Source organism: Malaya genurostris, chromosome 2 (genome assembly GCF_030247185.1).
Source record: "Malaya genurostris strain Urasoe2022 chromosome 2, Malgen_1.1, whole genome shotgun sequence".
Lineage (NCBI taxonomy): Eukaryota > Metazoa > Arthropoda > Insecta > Diptera > Culicidae > Malaya > Malaya genurostris.
Window position 1 is genome coordinate 70,559,544 of NC_080571.1, and position 16,076 is coordinate 70,575,619.

General features: G+C 36.2%; 2 protein-coding genes across 2 annotated transcripts in view; one reads left to right on the top strand and one right to left on the bottom strand.

Annotated features, from left to right (window-relative positions):
- LOC131432639 (uncharacterized) overlaps positions 1-16,076 on the top strand; it is a 115,815-nt gene that overhangs the window by 54,658 nt on the left and 45,081 nt on the right. The gene's annotated exons all lie outside the window — the stretch shown is intronic.
- Positions 1-16,076, bottom strand: part of LOC131432637 (3'-5' ssDNA/RNA exonuclease TatD) — a 55,640-nt gene that overhangs the window by 5,705 nt on the left and 33,859 nt on the right. The window contains exon 2 of the mRNA XM_058599039.1: positions 2,552-2,900. Coding sequence (XP_058455022.1) covers positions 2,552-2,900 — 349 coding nt within the window. The remainder of the gene's footprint in view (positions 1-2,551; positions 2,901-16,076) is intronic.

Consider the following 16,076-nt stretch of genomic DNA (forward strand, 5'->3'; position numbering starts at 1 on the left):
TGTGTGGCATGTAGCGCCATCTTGTTGAAACCACATGTCAACCAAGTTCAGTTCTTCCATTTTTGGCAACAAAAAGTTTGTTAGCATCGAACGATAGCGATCGCCATTCACTGTAACGTTGCGTCCAACAGCATCTTTGAAAAAATACGGTCCAATGATTCCACCAGCGTACAAACCACACCAAACAGTGCATTTTTCGGGATGCATGGGCAGTTCTTGAACGGCTTCTGGTTGCTCTTCACTCCAAATGCGGCAATTTTGCTTATTTACGTAGCCATTCAACCAGAAATGAGCCTCATCGCTGAACAAAATTTGTCGATAAAAAAGCGGATTTTCCGAATGGACCACCTAAGACGCAGCCGCGGTCAACATTTAAATGAAATTATCTTCAAAAAGTAAATGTCATGTACCAATCTAACGTTTAAAATAAAGAACCGATGAGATTTTGCAAATTTTATGCGTTTTATTGTTTAAAAAAGTTCTCAAGCTCTTAAAAAATCACCCTTTACTACTGGAATAAGGCGAAAAGTTGCTAACACAAAAATATCGATATCTCCGTTAAAAATGGACAGCTTTTAACAATCTATGGCTTGTTGGATAGCTATTACCGTGCGAAAGTCTGATGAATTCTGGTAGCTTCACTTAAAAATGGCAGCAAAAGTCATATGAATTTGTATCGATATGCTGACGGTCAGTGACCATAAATTTCATTTTCATCTGATGTCATTCGATTGAAGGTGAAATTTTACCGCACTGATTAGAAGTCGTCGGTCAAACTGCTGTTATTTCAATAAGAAACCGATCGTGTATAACAATGATAGGGGATCCAATATAAGTAGTGTATCGAAAATAAGCTATCCACAATTTTTTCTTTCAAATTATGATAAAAAACGATATTTCATTCAAACTAAAAATTGATCCTTTATTGTACGAGGTTAAACTTGAGCATAATGAAAACCGGATGAAATTTAAGTTATTCCTTCGCAATTTTTCGAACTTTTCATTGAACGCGCTTGAGTCCAAATTTTTTGGATCTCCTGCATGTTCCCAGCTGCTTTACCAGTCTTCTTGAAGACCCTCTTTACGATTACCCAGTAACGTTCGATGGGTCGAAGCTGAGGGCAATTTGGTGGATTGATTTTTTTCTCGACGAAATTCATACCCTTTTCCGCGGTTAGAGCGGTTTTGGCATAGTGAGCCGACGCCAAATCCAGCCAAAACAGTGGAGGTGTACTATGCTTCTTATATAAAGACAGCAATCTCTTCTGGAGACACTCAGATCGATAGATTTCTGCATTTATAGTTCCAGTAGTGTAAAAATGGTTAACTTCAAACCAAACCACAGGAACATATTGCTTGCTATACCAGTACCTTTCGACCGAATTTCTCCACTTAAATCGATCTGTCCGCATCGCTCACATCCTCCCCAACGACGACAGTAAAGTATTGTGGACCTGGAAGGGTTTTTGAGTCCTCTTTTACATAAGTCTCATCGTCCATCAAAACGCATGCATCCGGACCCTGCAAAAGACGCGAATAAAATTTCCGGGCTCTTGTTGCTGCTCGCTTCTTCTGTTCTACACTTTGTTTCGAGATTTTCTGCTTCTTGTAGGTCTTCAGGTGATTTCGCCTCTTGATACGCTGGATCATTCCGACTCTCGTTCCTGCTTGTTTGCCCAAATCATGTATTGACATTGATTTGTTCTTCATGATTAGAAAAACCACTTTCTGGTCCGGTTTCGAGTTGGAAGAACCGAATTTTCTGCCTCTTCCTGGTAGCTCATCCAAAGAATAGTGTTCCCCAAACTTGTTAATGATGGTTTTAACACTGGCATGATGAATTCCAAACCGCTTCACCAATTTTCGCATAGTAATACCCTTCTCAGGACCAGAACCTTGATTTTCACTTCCTGTTCAATACGCGACATTTTGAAAACGCAGAATTTCAACCGCACAAACAAGTAAACAAACGAAAGCTGAAAACCAAACGCACAGCATGCTGTGATCTGAGCATAAAAAACCATCACAAATACATGCGTACAACACAAATGTATGTGGATAGCTTATTTTCGATACACTCCTTATCAAACTTCATGATTCAAGTAGTCATTGCAATTCATTGGATATAGGAGATTTTAACCATTATCATGCGATAACAATAGCTGTAAATAAATTAAAATAGATGTAAAATTCTTCAAGTTACTTGGATAATCTAAATCCCATCATGTGATGCCATACATCCGTTTGGCTTACTGTAACATCTACATCGTGAGCTAAATAATGGTAATTTGTACTAAGGCACCTAAATTATATACCATCCTTAATCAGCATTTCTACCTTATCGCACTTACCGTGATAAGGCGTGCTATCGCTAATGAGGCGAACCGAACTTTAAACACATGAATCATAAATTCCGTCTCTTCTTCTTCTTCTTCTTCTTCGTAATAACGTATAAAAGAACGATTCATTTCCTACACTTGTACATTACCATGGATCACTGAACCGGAAAATAGTGTTCAGTGTTCCCCGTATGTAAATGTTAGCTACTTACTTCGATAATATTTCCAACACATCTTCCTGGGCAGACCGTTCGTGTATCAGAATAGGTTTCTGCAGAGTGCAGGCCAGCCTTAACTGCCGCTCGAAGATGTCCTTTTGGGTGCACGGTTCACTGAAATCCCGCTGATAGTCCAACCCGCAGGGCCCAATGGCAACGCATTCCGGTGCCCCCGCGATTACCTCGAAATCGTGCCATGTGCTTGGTTCTTCGATGATCGACTTCGAATCGTGCGGATGGATTCCCGCCGTCGAGTAGATGATGCCCGGGTAGATGCGTGTCAGACGAAGGGCCTCCTTGCTTGACTTGACCGACGTGCCGGGGACCATGACTTTTTGGACGCCTGTAAATGGAAAATGTTCGTATTTAACATTGTGCAGGAATGCAAATAACTAAACGCATGTCATAGAAATAGAAAAAGTAAAAGTAGGAAATTTCTTGCATGATTCACTTTTCGGAAAACTCAACTCCACCCGGGTGCTTCGAGAACGTTTCCCATTGAAACTCTAGGCGTGTTTTACTTTTATAAAACACTAGCGATTCGATTGCTTGCCTGGATTTGAACAGTGGGAGTTGTGTTTCGCGCAGAAAAGGTGAATAACATTGCATGAACGTTAGCCTGCTTCCTGCCAGAAACCGAACGAAAAAAAAAACTCATCAAAAATCAATGCCGTGCGCCACACTTGGTGGTGCTCTGTGGTAACAGTTTAAAATCTGGGTAAATATATGCTAATAGTGACATGCAATCGAACACAGTATAGGAGGTTGCATGTTTTGAAAATGTTGCTGTCTGACAACCGTAAAAGGGCCCGTTCGTGTTTCGATTTGTGGCGGAAGCTTTGCGGGCATGATGTGGGCAACAGTTCTTCCCAAATTTGCGTAATAGGTAATTAAATAATTACGTTACGTTATCGGACCACCAACAGGTAATTATAAATGTACGTTCGAAAGATAGTGCGTCGATACTACATTTCAATGAGAAACTTATGAGCAATTCCAGGAATTAACTGCAGTAAAGGGTGAAAACGGTCGAATTTGTATGAAACTTTACACACATCTTCAATATGATAAACCATTTGTTTTGCACGGATGGAGAGACTAATTCGAGTCAACATATTTTTTATAAATACACTATTATCAAATCGTTATAACTCGGAAACTTTTATACGAAATGCAAGAAATCAATCGGGCGCTTTAACTAAATATAAACTGAAAACAAAAACGAACCATACAATATAAAAAATATGTTTGTTTTTAACTTATTATTAGAATCAATTTTTGACGTAAATTTGATTAGTGCCTTTCCAAAATTAAACGAGTTACAGCTGAAACAATCAGATAGCCAGACCTACAAGTTCTAATAGTTTTACAATCTGTTTTGAAAGTAAACCCATTTTTTTTATATGAAGGTTTTTTTTATATGTAGGTTAGGAATTTTTAACCTTCATCACGTTGGAAGTCGAACATTTGGGGTTTTTTGGTTTGTAAAGAAAAGCACATATTTTATTTCAGCTTTTTTCACGTTTAACCCTCGGCTCATCAGTGCTTAAAGCAGTTCAAACTGAACTGCCATCTCCGCCTAACAGTTCAATTTGAACCGCTAAGCAGACGCAATGTTTACACTATTTATGTAACGACTTTTTGGATATTGCACCGAGATGCAATATCCTTTCTGGTGGCTAGAACGAAAACGAGTGACGACTGACTACTGGTCGCCGCAGAATGTGAACATTTAGAGATTTTTTGGTTTATACAGAAAAGCACATATTTTATTTCAGCTTTCTTCACGTTTCGCCTTCCGGATCCGGCTGTTTTTTGGAAAAATGATACGCTCAGAGGCAGGACTCGAACCTGCGTTTTGTGCAATCCATGCATACGCGTTTATCATTTCCGCCACCCTGAGCTGTGGTACAAACAATTCTACAATAGCACCGAGTCGAACAGATCTAAATCCTAGCCGCCTCACGACCGGTACCTTATATTCAAACATCTTCTCTGTTCAACAAACAACAAACACTAGTCTTCTCGCACTATTGAGGAATTGGATTTTTAATGCATTTTGCCACAGTATGTAAATATTATTTACAGTTTTCTTGACATCACTACACTGCCCATACTCGCATATCAGTCCCATATCGCTTTCGCCAATTTTGAGTTAGCTAGAGGAATGAAATCTATCCTCAATATACTCTCAAAAATTGCAGTAAAAGTTGAGGGTTTGTTCAGTAAAATGGGAAAAAATATCAATTTATGTCTGTCCCATATGCAAAGTACACCCGCATGTCAGTCCTATTCAGCGCAAATTTCAATAATTTCTTTGTTGCAATATTGGAATAGCAAAGGTGTATTACCGATATTTCATGTGATAATACCATGATTTAGCATTAGGTAGCCAAATAAATAAAAAAAATACGGAAAAAAAATTTTGATCGTCTTTTTCTTGACATGCCGATTTTCCATATGGGACTGATATGCAAGTATGGGTAGTACGATATTACTGCACCTGTTATATTACCGACTGAAAAATTTTCATCTACATCGCAAAGCATGCAATTCCGATACGAATATGCTTCCAAATAAATTTCAAACCATTGAAATTCTTTTAGGTGCACACTGCACATCTCTTGAAGTAGCTCTGTCTCAAGCTCAGCAAAGTGTTCAGCCCAAATCACACACCGGTAACAGACATTTGTGTCTGCACCGTGATTATGATGTCTTCAAAACGGTTTTAAAACTTGTGCTCATGTGTGCTCGGTGCCGATGGACCTGCTTGTATTTCGAAAACCGAGCTTCGGGGTTGGTTTCCATCACCACGTATACGCAATCGAACACCGCACACAGCGTGCTTAGTGCGTAGAGACGGTTACGTGTTTGTGTTCGTTTCATTTTAAAGTTTGTGGCCAGTATTTCCGGTGCTTCCGGAACCGGACGCCGGGGACTAATATAGCCAGAACGGATTCGTTTGGCCGTCAACTGATAAGGCCTATCAATTGGAACAGATTTGAAACAGTTTTCTTTGTTTTGCCTCACTGGTCTGTACTATTGCTTGAAATTTTCAACACTCTTAATCCGACCATTTCGGAACCGACAGCCAGATCCGAAAGAAATTCAGAAGTTTTGTATAGGATCATCAGACCATTCATTTGAACCCAAGTTTGTTAAAATCGGGTTCGGGTTTGAAACCATACTCACCCTGTAATTCCAAAACTGGAAGTCGGTTCAAGATGAATTTCAGGAATTTTCTATGGAATCTTAAGACCTTTCATTTGTACCTCGTTAAAAACGGAGGTACTACAAGAAATCGCTAGCTAGACAGTCCGTTTTGTGTTATAAGGTGACCGTGTGTAAGGATGCTAATATTTAAACAGAACTCTTTTACGCAATCGGCATCAACATGTTTATATTCCTGTTACATTTAGAAGAAAAAACTCTGAATTCGGTGGAAATGTGCAAACGAATTTTGTACGCTCACCAACCCTGTGCTGTTTTAGCACTCTACCACAGGTGGCGGAAATGGTAAACGCGCATACACGGATTGCATACGCTGGTTCGAGTCCTGCCTCTGAGCGTATCTTTTTCCAAAAAAGCATATTTTCTATAACTTTGCCATTCATTTACCTTCTTTAATATATGTTTCCACTCAGTCATTGCAAAACTGACCCTATTTTGTGTTTCTAAATCACTTGCTCAGCGCTTGACTGTGGGTCGGAAGGTTGGAAGTGGAAGTATGCTTCCGACAAATGGACAGAAAGGTGGTAGTTATTATGGAGAAAAATCACATTCTTTCTGTGCTATTTTGGTTTGCAAAGTTGAAAAATTAAAGTCATGTGATGACAAGCAAATTTTCACTGCAAAACGTTGTACTAAAGAGATTTACACCAATTATTTGCAAAAAGTATCTTGTACCATAATGGACGATGTTTCTCTTGTGTCGTAATGTACGTCAATCAAAGATTTTAAGCAGCTTCCTTAACTGGCTTTTTATACCACAATGTGAAGCAACACCTTTTGCCGAGCATTTCCGAACAAAAAATGGTCTACACATTCCCGAACAAGTTTTTAGTTTGGTAGGCCATATGTAGTTATGGACGAAAATCAATAAGTTTGAAGAATATATTGGAAAGCTGTTTCGTAATTTTCCGTGGAAAAATATTGAGAAATAAGTCGGTGAAGAAGTATTTTCGAGGACGCATTTCAGAAATTATGATTTGCGGTGTCCACTGTACTTCAGCACAAAATTATCAGAATTCAAAGAATCCAAGTAACATAACAGTTCGGCTGAAAAGTTCGTATCGTTTAATAGAAACACACATTTTTTTGCCAAAATTCGTTTTTATTATTCAACATAATTGCCATCAGAGGCGATACAGCGATTATAGCGATCTTCCAACTTTTCGATAACATTTTTGTAGTACGATTTGTCCTTTGCCTCAAAATAGGCCTCAGTTTCAGCGATTACCTCTTCATTGCTTCTAAATTTTTTACTAGCGAGCATTCTCTTGAGGTCTGAGAACAGGAAAAAGTCACTGGGGGCCAAATCTGGAGAATACGGTGGATGAGGGAGCAATTCGAAGCCCAATTCGTTCAATTTCAGCATGGTTTTCATCGACTTGTGACACGGTGCATTGTCTTGATGAAACAAAACTTTTTCTTCTTCAAATGAGGCCGTTTTTTTTAAATTTCGTCCTTCAAACGCTCTAATAACGCTATATAATAGTCACTGTTGATGGTTTTTCCCTTTTCAAGGTAGTCGATGAAAATTATACCATTCGAATCCCAAAATACAGACGCCGTAACCTTACCGGCCGATTGTTGAGTCTTTCCACGCTTTGGGTTCGGTTCATCGCGTGCAGTCCACTCAGCTGACTGTCGATTGGACTCCGGAGTGAAGTGATGGAGCCATGTTTCGTCCATTGTTATATATCGACGAGAAAAATCGGTTTTATTTCGATATAACAGCTCCAAACACTGCTCAGAATCATCAATTCGATGTTGTTTTTGATCGATTGTGAGCTCACGCGGCACCCATTTTGCACAAAGCTTTCTCATATCCAAATATTCGTGAATAATATGTCCAACACGTTCCTTTGATATCTTTAGGGTGTCAGCTATCTCGATCAACTTCACTTTACGGTCATTGAAAATCATTTTGTGGATTTTTTTCACGTTTTCATCGGTAACAGCCTCTTTTGGACGTCCACTGCGTTCATCGTCTTCGGTGCTCATATGACCAGTACGAAATTTTGCAAACCACTTACGAATTGTTGCTTCGCCCGGTGCAGAGTCTGGATAACACTCATCAAGCCATTTTTTGGTATCAGCGGCACTTTTTTTCATCAAAAAGTAGTGTTTCATCAACACACGAAATTCCTTTTTTTTTCATTTTTTTCACAATAACAAAAGTAGCTTCACTCAAAATGCAATATCTCACAAACTAATAATCAGACAGCTGTCAAATTTATACACGTATTTTTTGAAGGTTGGTACTAACTGAAAATGGTATGGATTTAATTCTAGTGGCGCCCTCTCATAGAAACGATACGAACTTTTCAGCCGATCTGTTAGATGTAGTATGTCAAAACTGCGGTTTTCCACGGAAACAATAGACCATTTTGTAGCTGTAAAACCTCCCCAATACACAGTGGTTCAAAAGCACAATTTTACACTCTTAATCGATAACTCATTAAAAATGTGGTTTTGGAGGTACAGTATCACCACTATTTTGTATTTCGATCGAATCGAATTTTCTCGAACGAATTATAAAAATTTGCATTCTGTAATTCGATCGAGTGGTGCATTTGTATGGTAAACTCCAACTCGATCAAGCCACAGAATGCAAAATTTCCTATTCGATCAAAACAATCCGATTCGAACGAAATACAGAATCGGGGTGTATATTCAGCAAAGTTGCTCAGAACGATAGGCGCCATCTTTCGAACATTTTATTTGTGTGATTAAATCCCCTAAAAGTGAGATAAAAGTATTATTTTAGCTCAAGGTCAACATAGGGTCGACAAACAAATTTGCAGAAGGTACTATTCCCGTAACTTGCATAGAATTCAATGTATAATGTATTTTCTGAAAAGGGTGTCCTAAAACCAATTTTTGTTAGAAAACATATAATATATATATATATATATATATATATATATATATATATATATATATATATATATATATATATATATATATATATATATATATATATATATATATATATATATATATATATATATATATATATATATATATATATATATATATATATATATATATATATATATATATATTATATGTTTTCTAACAAAAATTGGTTTTAGGACACCCTTTTCAGAAAATACATTATACATTGAATTCTATGCAAGTTACGGGAATAGTACCTTCTGCAAATTTGTTTGTCGACCCTATGTTGACCTTGAGCTAAAATAATACTTTTATCTCACTTTTAGGGGATTTAATCACACAAATAAAATGTTCGAAAGATGGCGCCTATCGTTCTGAGCAACTTTGCTGAATATACACCCCGATTCTGTATTTCGTTCGAATCGGATTGTTTTGATCGAATAGGAAATTTTGCATTCTGTGGCTTGATCGAGTTGGAGTTTACCATACAAATGCACCACTCGATCGAATTACAGAATGCAAATTTTTATAATTCGTTCGAGAAAATTCGATTCGATCGAAATACAAAATAGTGGTGATACTGTACCTCCAAAACCACATTTTTAATGAGTTATCGATTAAGAGTGTAAAATTGTGCTTTTGAACCACTGTGTATTGGGGAGGTTTTACAGCTACAAAATGGTCTATTGTTTCCGTGGAAAACCGCAGTTTTGACATACTACATCTAACAGATCGGCTGAAAAGTTCGTATCGTTTCTATGAGAGGGCGCCACTAGAATTAAATCCATACCATTTTCAGTTAGTACCAACCTTCAAAAAATACGTGTATAAATTTGACAGCTGTCTGATTATTAGTTTGTGAGATATTGCATTTTGAGTGAAGCTACTTTTGTTATTGTGAAAAAAATGAAAAAAAAAGGAATTTCGTGTGTTGATGAAACACTACTTTTTGATGAAAAAAAGTGCCGCTGATACCAAAAAATGGCTTGATGAGTGTTATCCAGACTCTGCACCGGGCGAAGCAACAATTCGTAAGTGGTTTGCAAAATTTCGTACTGGTCATATGAGCACCGAAGACGATGAACGCAGTGGACGTCCAAAAGAGGCTGTTACCGATGAAAACGTGAAAAAAATCCACAAAATGATTTTCAATGACCGTAAAGTGAAGTTGATCGAGATAGCTGACACCCTAAAGATATCAAAGGAACGTGTTGGACATATTATTCACGAATATTTGGATATGAGAAAGCTTTGTGCAAAATGGGTGCCGCGTGAGCTCACAATCGATCAAAAACAACATCGAATTGATGATTCTGAGCAGTGTTTGGAGCTGTTATATCGAAATAAAACCGATTTTTCTCGTCGATATATAACAATGGACGAAACATGGCTCCATCACTTCACTCCGGAGTCCAATCGACAGTCAGCTGAGTGGACTGCACGCGATGAACCGAACCCAAAGCGTGGAAAGACTCAACAATCGGCCGGTAAGGTTACGGCGTCTGTATTTTGGGATTCGAATGGTATAATTTTCATCGACTACCTTGAAAAGGGAAAAACCATCAACAGTGACTATTATATAGCGTTATTAGAGCGTTTGAAGGACGAAATTTAAAAAAAACGGCCTCATTTGAAGAAGAAAAAGTTTTGTTTCATCAAGACAATGCACCGTGTCACAAGTCGATGAAAACCATGCTGAAATTGAACGAATTGGGCTTCGAATTGCTCCCTCATCCACCGTATTCTCCAGATTTGGCCCCCAGTGACTTTTTCCTGTTCTCAGACCTCAAGAGAATGCTCGCTAGTAAAAAATTTAGAAGCAATGAAGAGGTAATCGCTGAAACTGAGGCCTATTTTGAGGCAAAGGACAAATCGTACTACAAAAATGGTATCGAAAAGTTGGAAGATCGCTATAATCGCTGTATCGCCTCTGATGGCAATTATGTTGAATAATAAAAACGAATTTTGGCAAAAAAATGTGTGTTTCTATTAAACGATACGAACTTTTCAGCCGAACTGTTATGTTACTTGGATTCTTTGAATTCTGATAATTTTGTGCTGAAGTACAGTGGACACCGCAAATCATAATTTCTGAAATGCGTCCTCGAAAATACTTCTTCACCGACTTATTTCTCAATATTTTTCCACGGAAAATTACGAAACAGCTTTCCAATATATTCTTCAAACTTATTGATTTTCGTCCATAACTACATATGGCCTACCAAACTAAAAACTTGTTCGGGAATGTGTAGACCATTTTTTGTTCGGAAATGCTCGGCAAAAGGTGTTGCTTCACATTGTGGTATAAAAAGCCAGTTAAGGAAGCTGCTTAAAATCTTTGATTGACGTACATTACGACACAAGAGAAACATCGTCCATTATGGTACAAGATACTTTTTGCAAATAATTGGTGTAAATCTCTTTAGTACAACGTTTTGCAGTGAAAATTTGCTTGTCATCACATGACTTTAATTTTTCAACTTTGCAAACCAAAATAGCACAGAAAGAATGTGATTTTTCTCCATAATAACTACCACCTTTCTGTCCATTTGTCGGAAGCATACTTCCACTTCCAACCTTCCGACCCACAGTCAAGCGCTGAGCAAGTGATTTAGAAACACAAAATAGGGTCAGTTTTGCAATGACTGAGTGGAAACATATATTAAAGAAGGTAAATGAATGGCAAAGTTATAGAAAATATGCTTTTTTGGAAAAAGATACGCTCAGAGGCAGGACTCGAACCAGCGTATGCAATCCGTGTATGCGCGTTTACCATTTCCGCCACCTGTGGTAGAGTGCTAAAACAGCACAGGGTTGGTGAGCGTACAAAATTCGTTTGCACATTTCCACCGAATTCAGAGTTTTTTCTTCTGAATGTAACAGGAATATAAACATGTTGATGCCGATTGCGTAAAAGAGTTCTGTTTAAATATTAGCATCCTTACACACGGTCACCTTATAACACAAAACGGACTGTCTAGCTAGCGATTTCTTGTAGTACCTCCGTTTTTAACGAGGTACAAATGAAAGGTCTTAAGATTCCATAGAAAATTCCTGAAATTCATCTTGAACCGACTTCCAGTTTTGGAATTACAGGGTGAGTATGGTTTCAAACCCGAACCCGATTTTAACAAACTTGGGTTCAAATGAATGGTCTGATGATCCTATACAAAACTTCTGAATTTCTTTCGGATCTGGCTGTCGGTTCCGAAATGGTCGGATTAAGAGTGTTGAAAATTTCAAGCAATAGTACAGACCAGTGAGGCAAAACAAAGAAAACTGTTTCAAATCTGTATATATATATATATATATATATATATATATATATATATATATATATATATATATATATATATATATATATATATATATATATATATATATATATATATATATATATATATATATATATATATATACAAGGATGGCTTTTATCGTATCAAAGAACGTTTCAATCTTCACTCTTCACACGATTCAATCAGTGCCATCAAAGAGAAATGGAAAACATCGCAACAACAAACACCCGGCATGGCTCATTTAACATACAATAGACACCAGTGCGAGAGTGAATTTCTCTCGATGACATTTCTGAGAATCGAAGGTTAGCACGCTGCTGTGGAGATCCTCTCTGAAGCAACAAACGGTCGCTTATTCTCGTTTCGCGATCCGATTCTATACAGGCAGTTGATAATTGCGATAGAATCATTTCACTATTGCCGCATATTCTAACTATGTGCATATAACCTTTGTATAAGTTGTGTCTATGAAAATGTATGTGAATGCTCCACACAAGGGTTTTGAAATATTGCAACCTAGTATGAGAAACATCAAGATGAACCATCGATTCGATTTTCTGCGATAATTGTTAACTTGCGATCCTCTCTTGGGAAATTCCACACAGCAACGATCATTATCAGAGTGTATATTTTTTCATGGGCCGTGAAATACTCAGAGTAGGAAGTAGAGCGAAGAAATGTAGAAAAATTCTCTCGCGGTTCATGTATTGAGAGACTCGAGTTCTTATAGCATCTTCTACCGGATTGAAAATGTTGTATACAATATAGATAGCAATATAGCAGCTTCTGTCAAATTTTCGGCAATCACCAATACTGTATATATATATATATATATATATATATATATATATATATATATATATATATATATATATATATATATATATATATATATATATATATATATATATATATATATATATATATATATATATATATATATATATATATATATATATATATATATATATATATATATATATAAGTATATATATATATATATATATATATATATATATATATATATATATATATATATATATATATATTCAATTTCTATGAGTTTTTCATGTTATACAAAGTTTTTCATATTTGAAAACTACACAACTTTCTCAAATACACTATGTCGCTATCAATTCAGTTTAATAAAATAGATATGTTTTTTTTGAATCCTCATCCTATACATTTGCAATGATAAGGTTCATTGGTTATTTATTACCATAGTCACTTTCACAATAAATGTTTTTTTTTGCGCATCAAAGCCTCTAAATAGAAAAGCAAAAAGGGAGAAATGGTGCGCGTCCGGGCATTATTAGTCCCTTTTTTCAATTGGGAGTCACTCGTATTCCAAAACTATTGCACGTATCAACATGAGCCAAACGACACTTTACTCGTTAGATGTCTCTCTATGGTCGAAACTAAAAATTAAAATATTAATTGTTATTTACATAAAGTTATTAACAAAAGTGCAAAAAAGCTCGCAAACCGTAAAATGGCCGCCATTTTGTTTTTTCTCGGTGGGAATATTTCACTTTAGTTTTTACCATTGCCAGTGGCGTCTCGTGACAAAAATGACTAGTTGTGCACTGCAGTTCGTTGTAAGTGAAAACTAAAGATTGAGGAATCGAGATTCACTTTGTGTTTTTCAATACAATGAGATAACGATATACTTTCGGATGGGATTTTTTATTAAACAAACAAATTTTATAGCTGAGCTGAGTAATTCTTTCTCTTCTTGAATCCGTGCAGCAACTCATGTGCACGGAAAATACACTAACACAGCGACAACAGATGATTAAAAATTTTATGTCTGATGTATATGAGATGCGTGTAAATACATACAATTTCGGTGCGATCCAACCTGCTTTCATCGAATAAATAAAGTTTGCAAAAGAATAATTGAATTTTGTTAGGGTTGGGGACGCAGTTCATTCCTTCAATTCGATTAGGTTGTGCAATGCACGAGGTGCACATGAGGACGAGACGCCACTGACCATTGCCAATTCGATACAGGATATGAAACTGTTTTGCATTTTGCTTTCCGATTATTGGTTTCCCGATAAAAAATCGAACGAGATTGAGCAGTTGTTTTCAAAAAAAAAAAAAAGAATATATTCTCTATGAAGTATAATTTATGTATTTTTATCTGTTAAAAGTATAATTTTGAAATATTGCTTAAACAATAGGTTAAATTTTAAAAAATACACGTTTTTGGAGGAACCTGGTCTTAATGAGCGCGAAGAAAATGGGTTCTCTGTCGGCTTAAACCTTTCGTGAGACAAAATATAGGTAGTCTCGAAACTTGACACCCTGAGGAACCAAATAATTTATACTGAAACTGACTTTAGAGTGTTTTTTTAAGGCTATTTGATTGATTCGCCATATATAATGAAAATTTTGCTTAAACTTTTAGTAAATCTAGTTTGAATTATTGATATAAAATAGAAGATAAATATAGAGATCTTCAGGTATATTTAGGTTTAGAGTTAATAGTTCCAAGTCGATAATTATGTGTCTACACGGAACGACCGAAATTAGCTCTGCGCCTAATTCGTATTACTGTTTTTGAATTAGTTGATTTTAACAACAAAATTTTCAAAATAACTATAAAATTAGTTAAAATTTAGAATTTACTGTGCTGAAAAAAACTCTTATTTTTAGAGAATGTGTTTAGTTGGCGAATATTCTGGACACAAACCAGCAATATTTCAATCCAACACGAAATTCCCATTGACAACTAATTTCGTTATTAAAATCAGAAACTTTGATTCTATTTATCTATCACCGTCATTACTGAAGGACAGCAGTGTCAAAGCAAAACAATCCATTAAAAAGCTAAAAGGGACAGTCTTGTTGAAACTGCTCGCAAATTGTTTAGATGTTTTTCGCATGTGTTACGATATATCCCTATATAAATTTCTAAACCGATATGTAAAAGTGACGTAAACTGTTAGTGGAAAGTGTATTTATTCAGAATTTGTGCGCAGTTGAAGCGATTGTGGGTAATAATGTTTTTACGCGAAACAGTGAAATGAGTTTCGAATGTTGCACTCTAATTGTACACGTCAAATGATGTTTTTTTGTATCTTCTCATTCCGGGCTACGCCGTCCGGTGTTCTACTTGTATTCGGTTTTTGTTTTTCGAGTGCTCAAAGTTTTCAGTGAGAGAGTCGATTTCGCGAAGTCGAATGCAGAGAACAGCGATTTAGAAGTAAAATTTTTCAAAAAGAAGTTTATGTTTCGCTTATGTCTTTATCTCCAATACAACATCGTATTTATACCTGCAAATATAGAAAAGATAACCGCGACTGAAATTTTTTTCGGTAGTAGTGTGCCATCTAGTGGCTAGTAGTCATTACGGTGTTAACGAGCGCCATATAGCTGCTAATTGCAGAAACCAATTCAACCATTTATGTTGGTTGAAAACAACGTTTTATTTCTCTAATTCAACTAAAAAATTTGAATGGATATGAAGCGTGCCTTAGCTAAGAAATGACAGCACGTTTAATTGGTGAATTCAACTAAAGAAATAGCCATTTCAAAAAATATTTTATTATTATTAAGAGAATTAGAATTAAAAATTCTAAATTAGCAAAAGTAAGATTTTTTTAGTTGTCTCAAAAAATAACTAACTAAATTAGCAAAAGTAAGATTTTTTTAGTTGTCTCAAAAAATAACTAACTAAAATCAGAAAATCAACTAATTTTTTCGCCAAAATGCTAATTTCGGTCTTTCCGTGTATTGATCCCCTTTTTTGCCCGGTTTCGCCCCGCACAGACAATTCTTTTTTGAGACGCAATAATAATATTATTGTCCAAGTAATCGAAAGCACTCAATAAACACTATATCATGCACGAAATTGACTTCTAAAAGTACTAATCGGACCATCGTTACTGTACCCAACAAATCTGAAAATTTCTAAAACAAATCTGTAAAAACGTGCACGTTTTGACATGAACACGATCGACGCCAAAGTGAATTGACTCGGTGTTATCCAGCTAACTGACGTCTTCCTGACACATGAAAGCGCGCTTACAAAGTCAATCCATGGATCGAAATAATTACTGGTTTATAAGATTAAGGGTGATTTTTTAAGATAG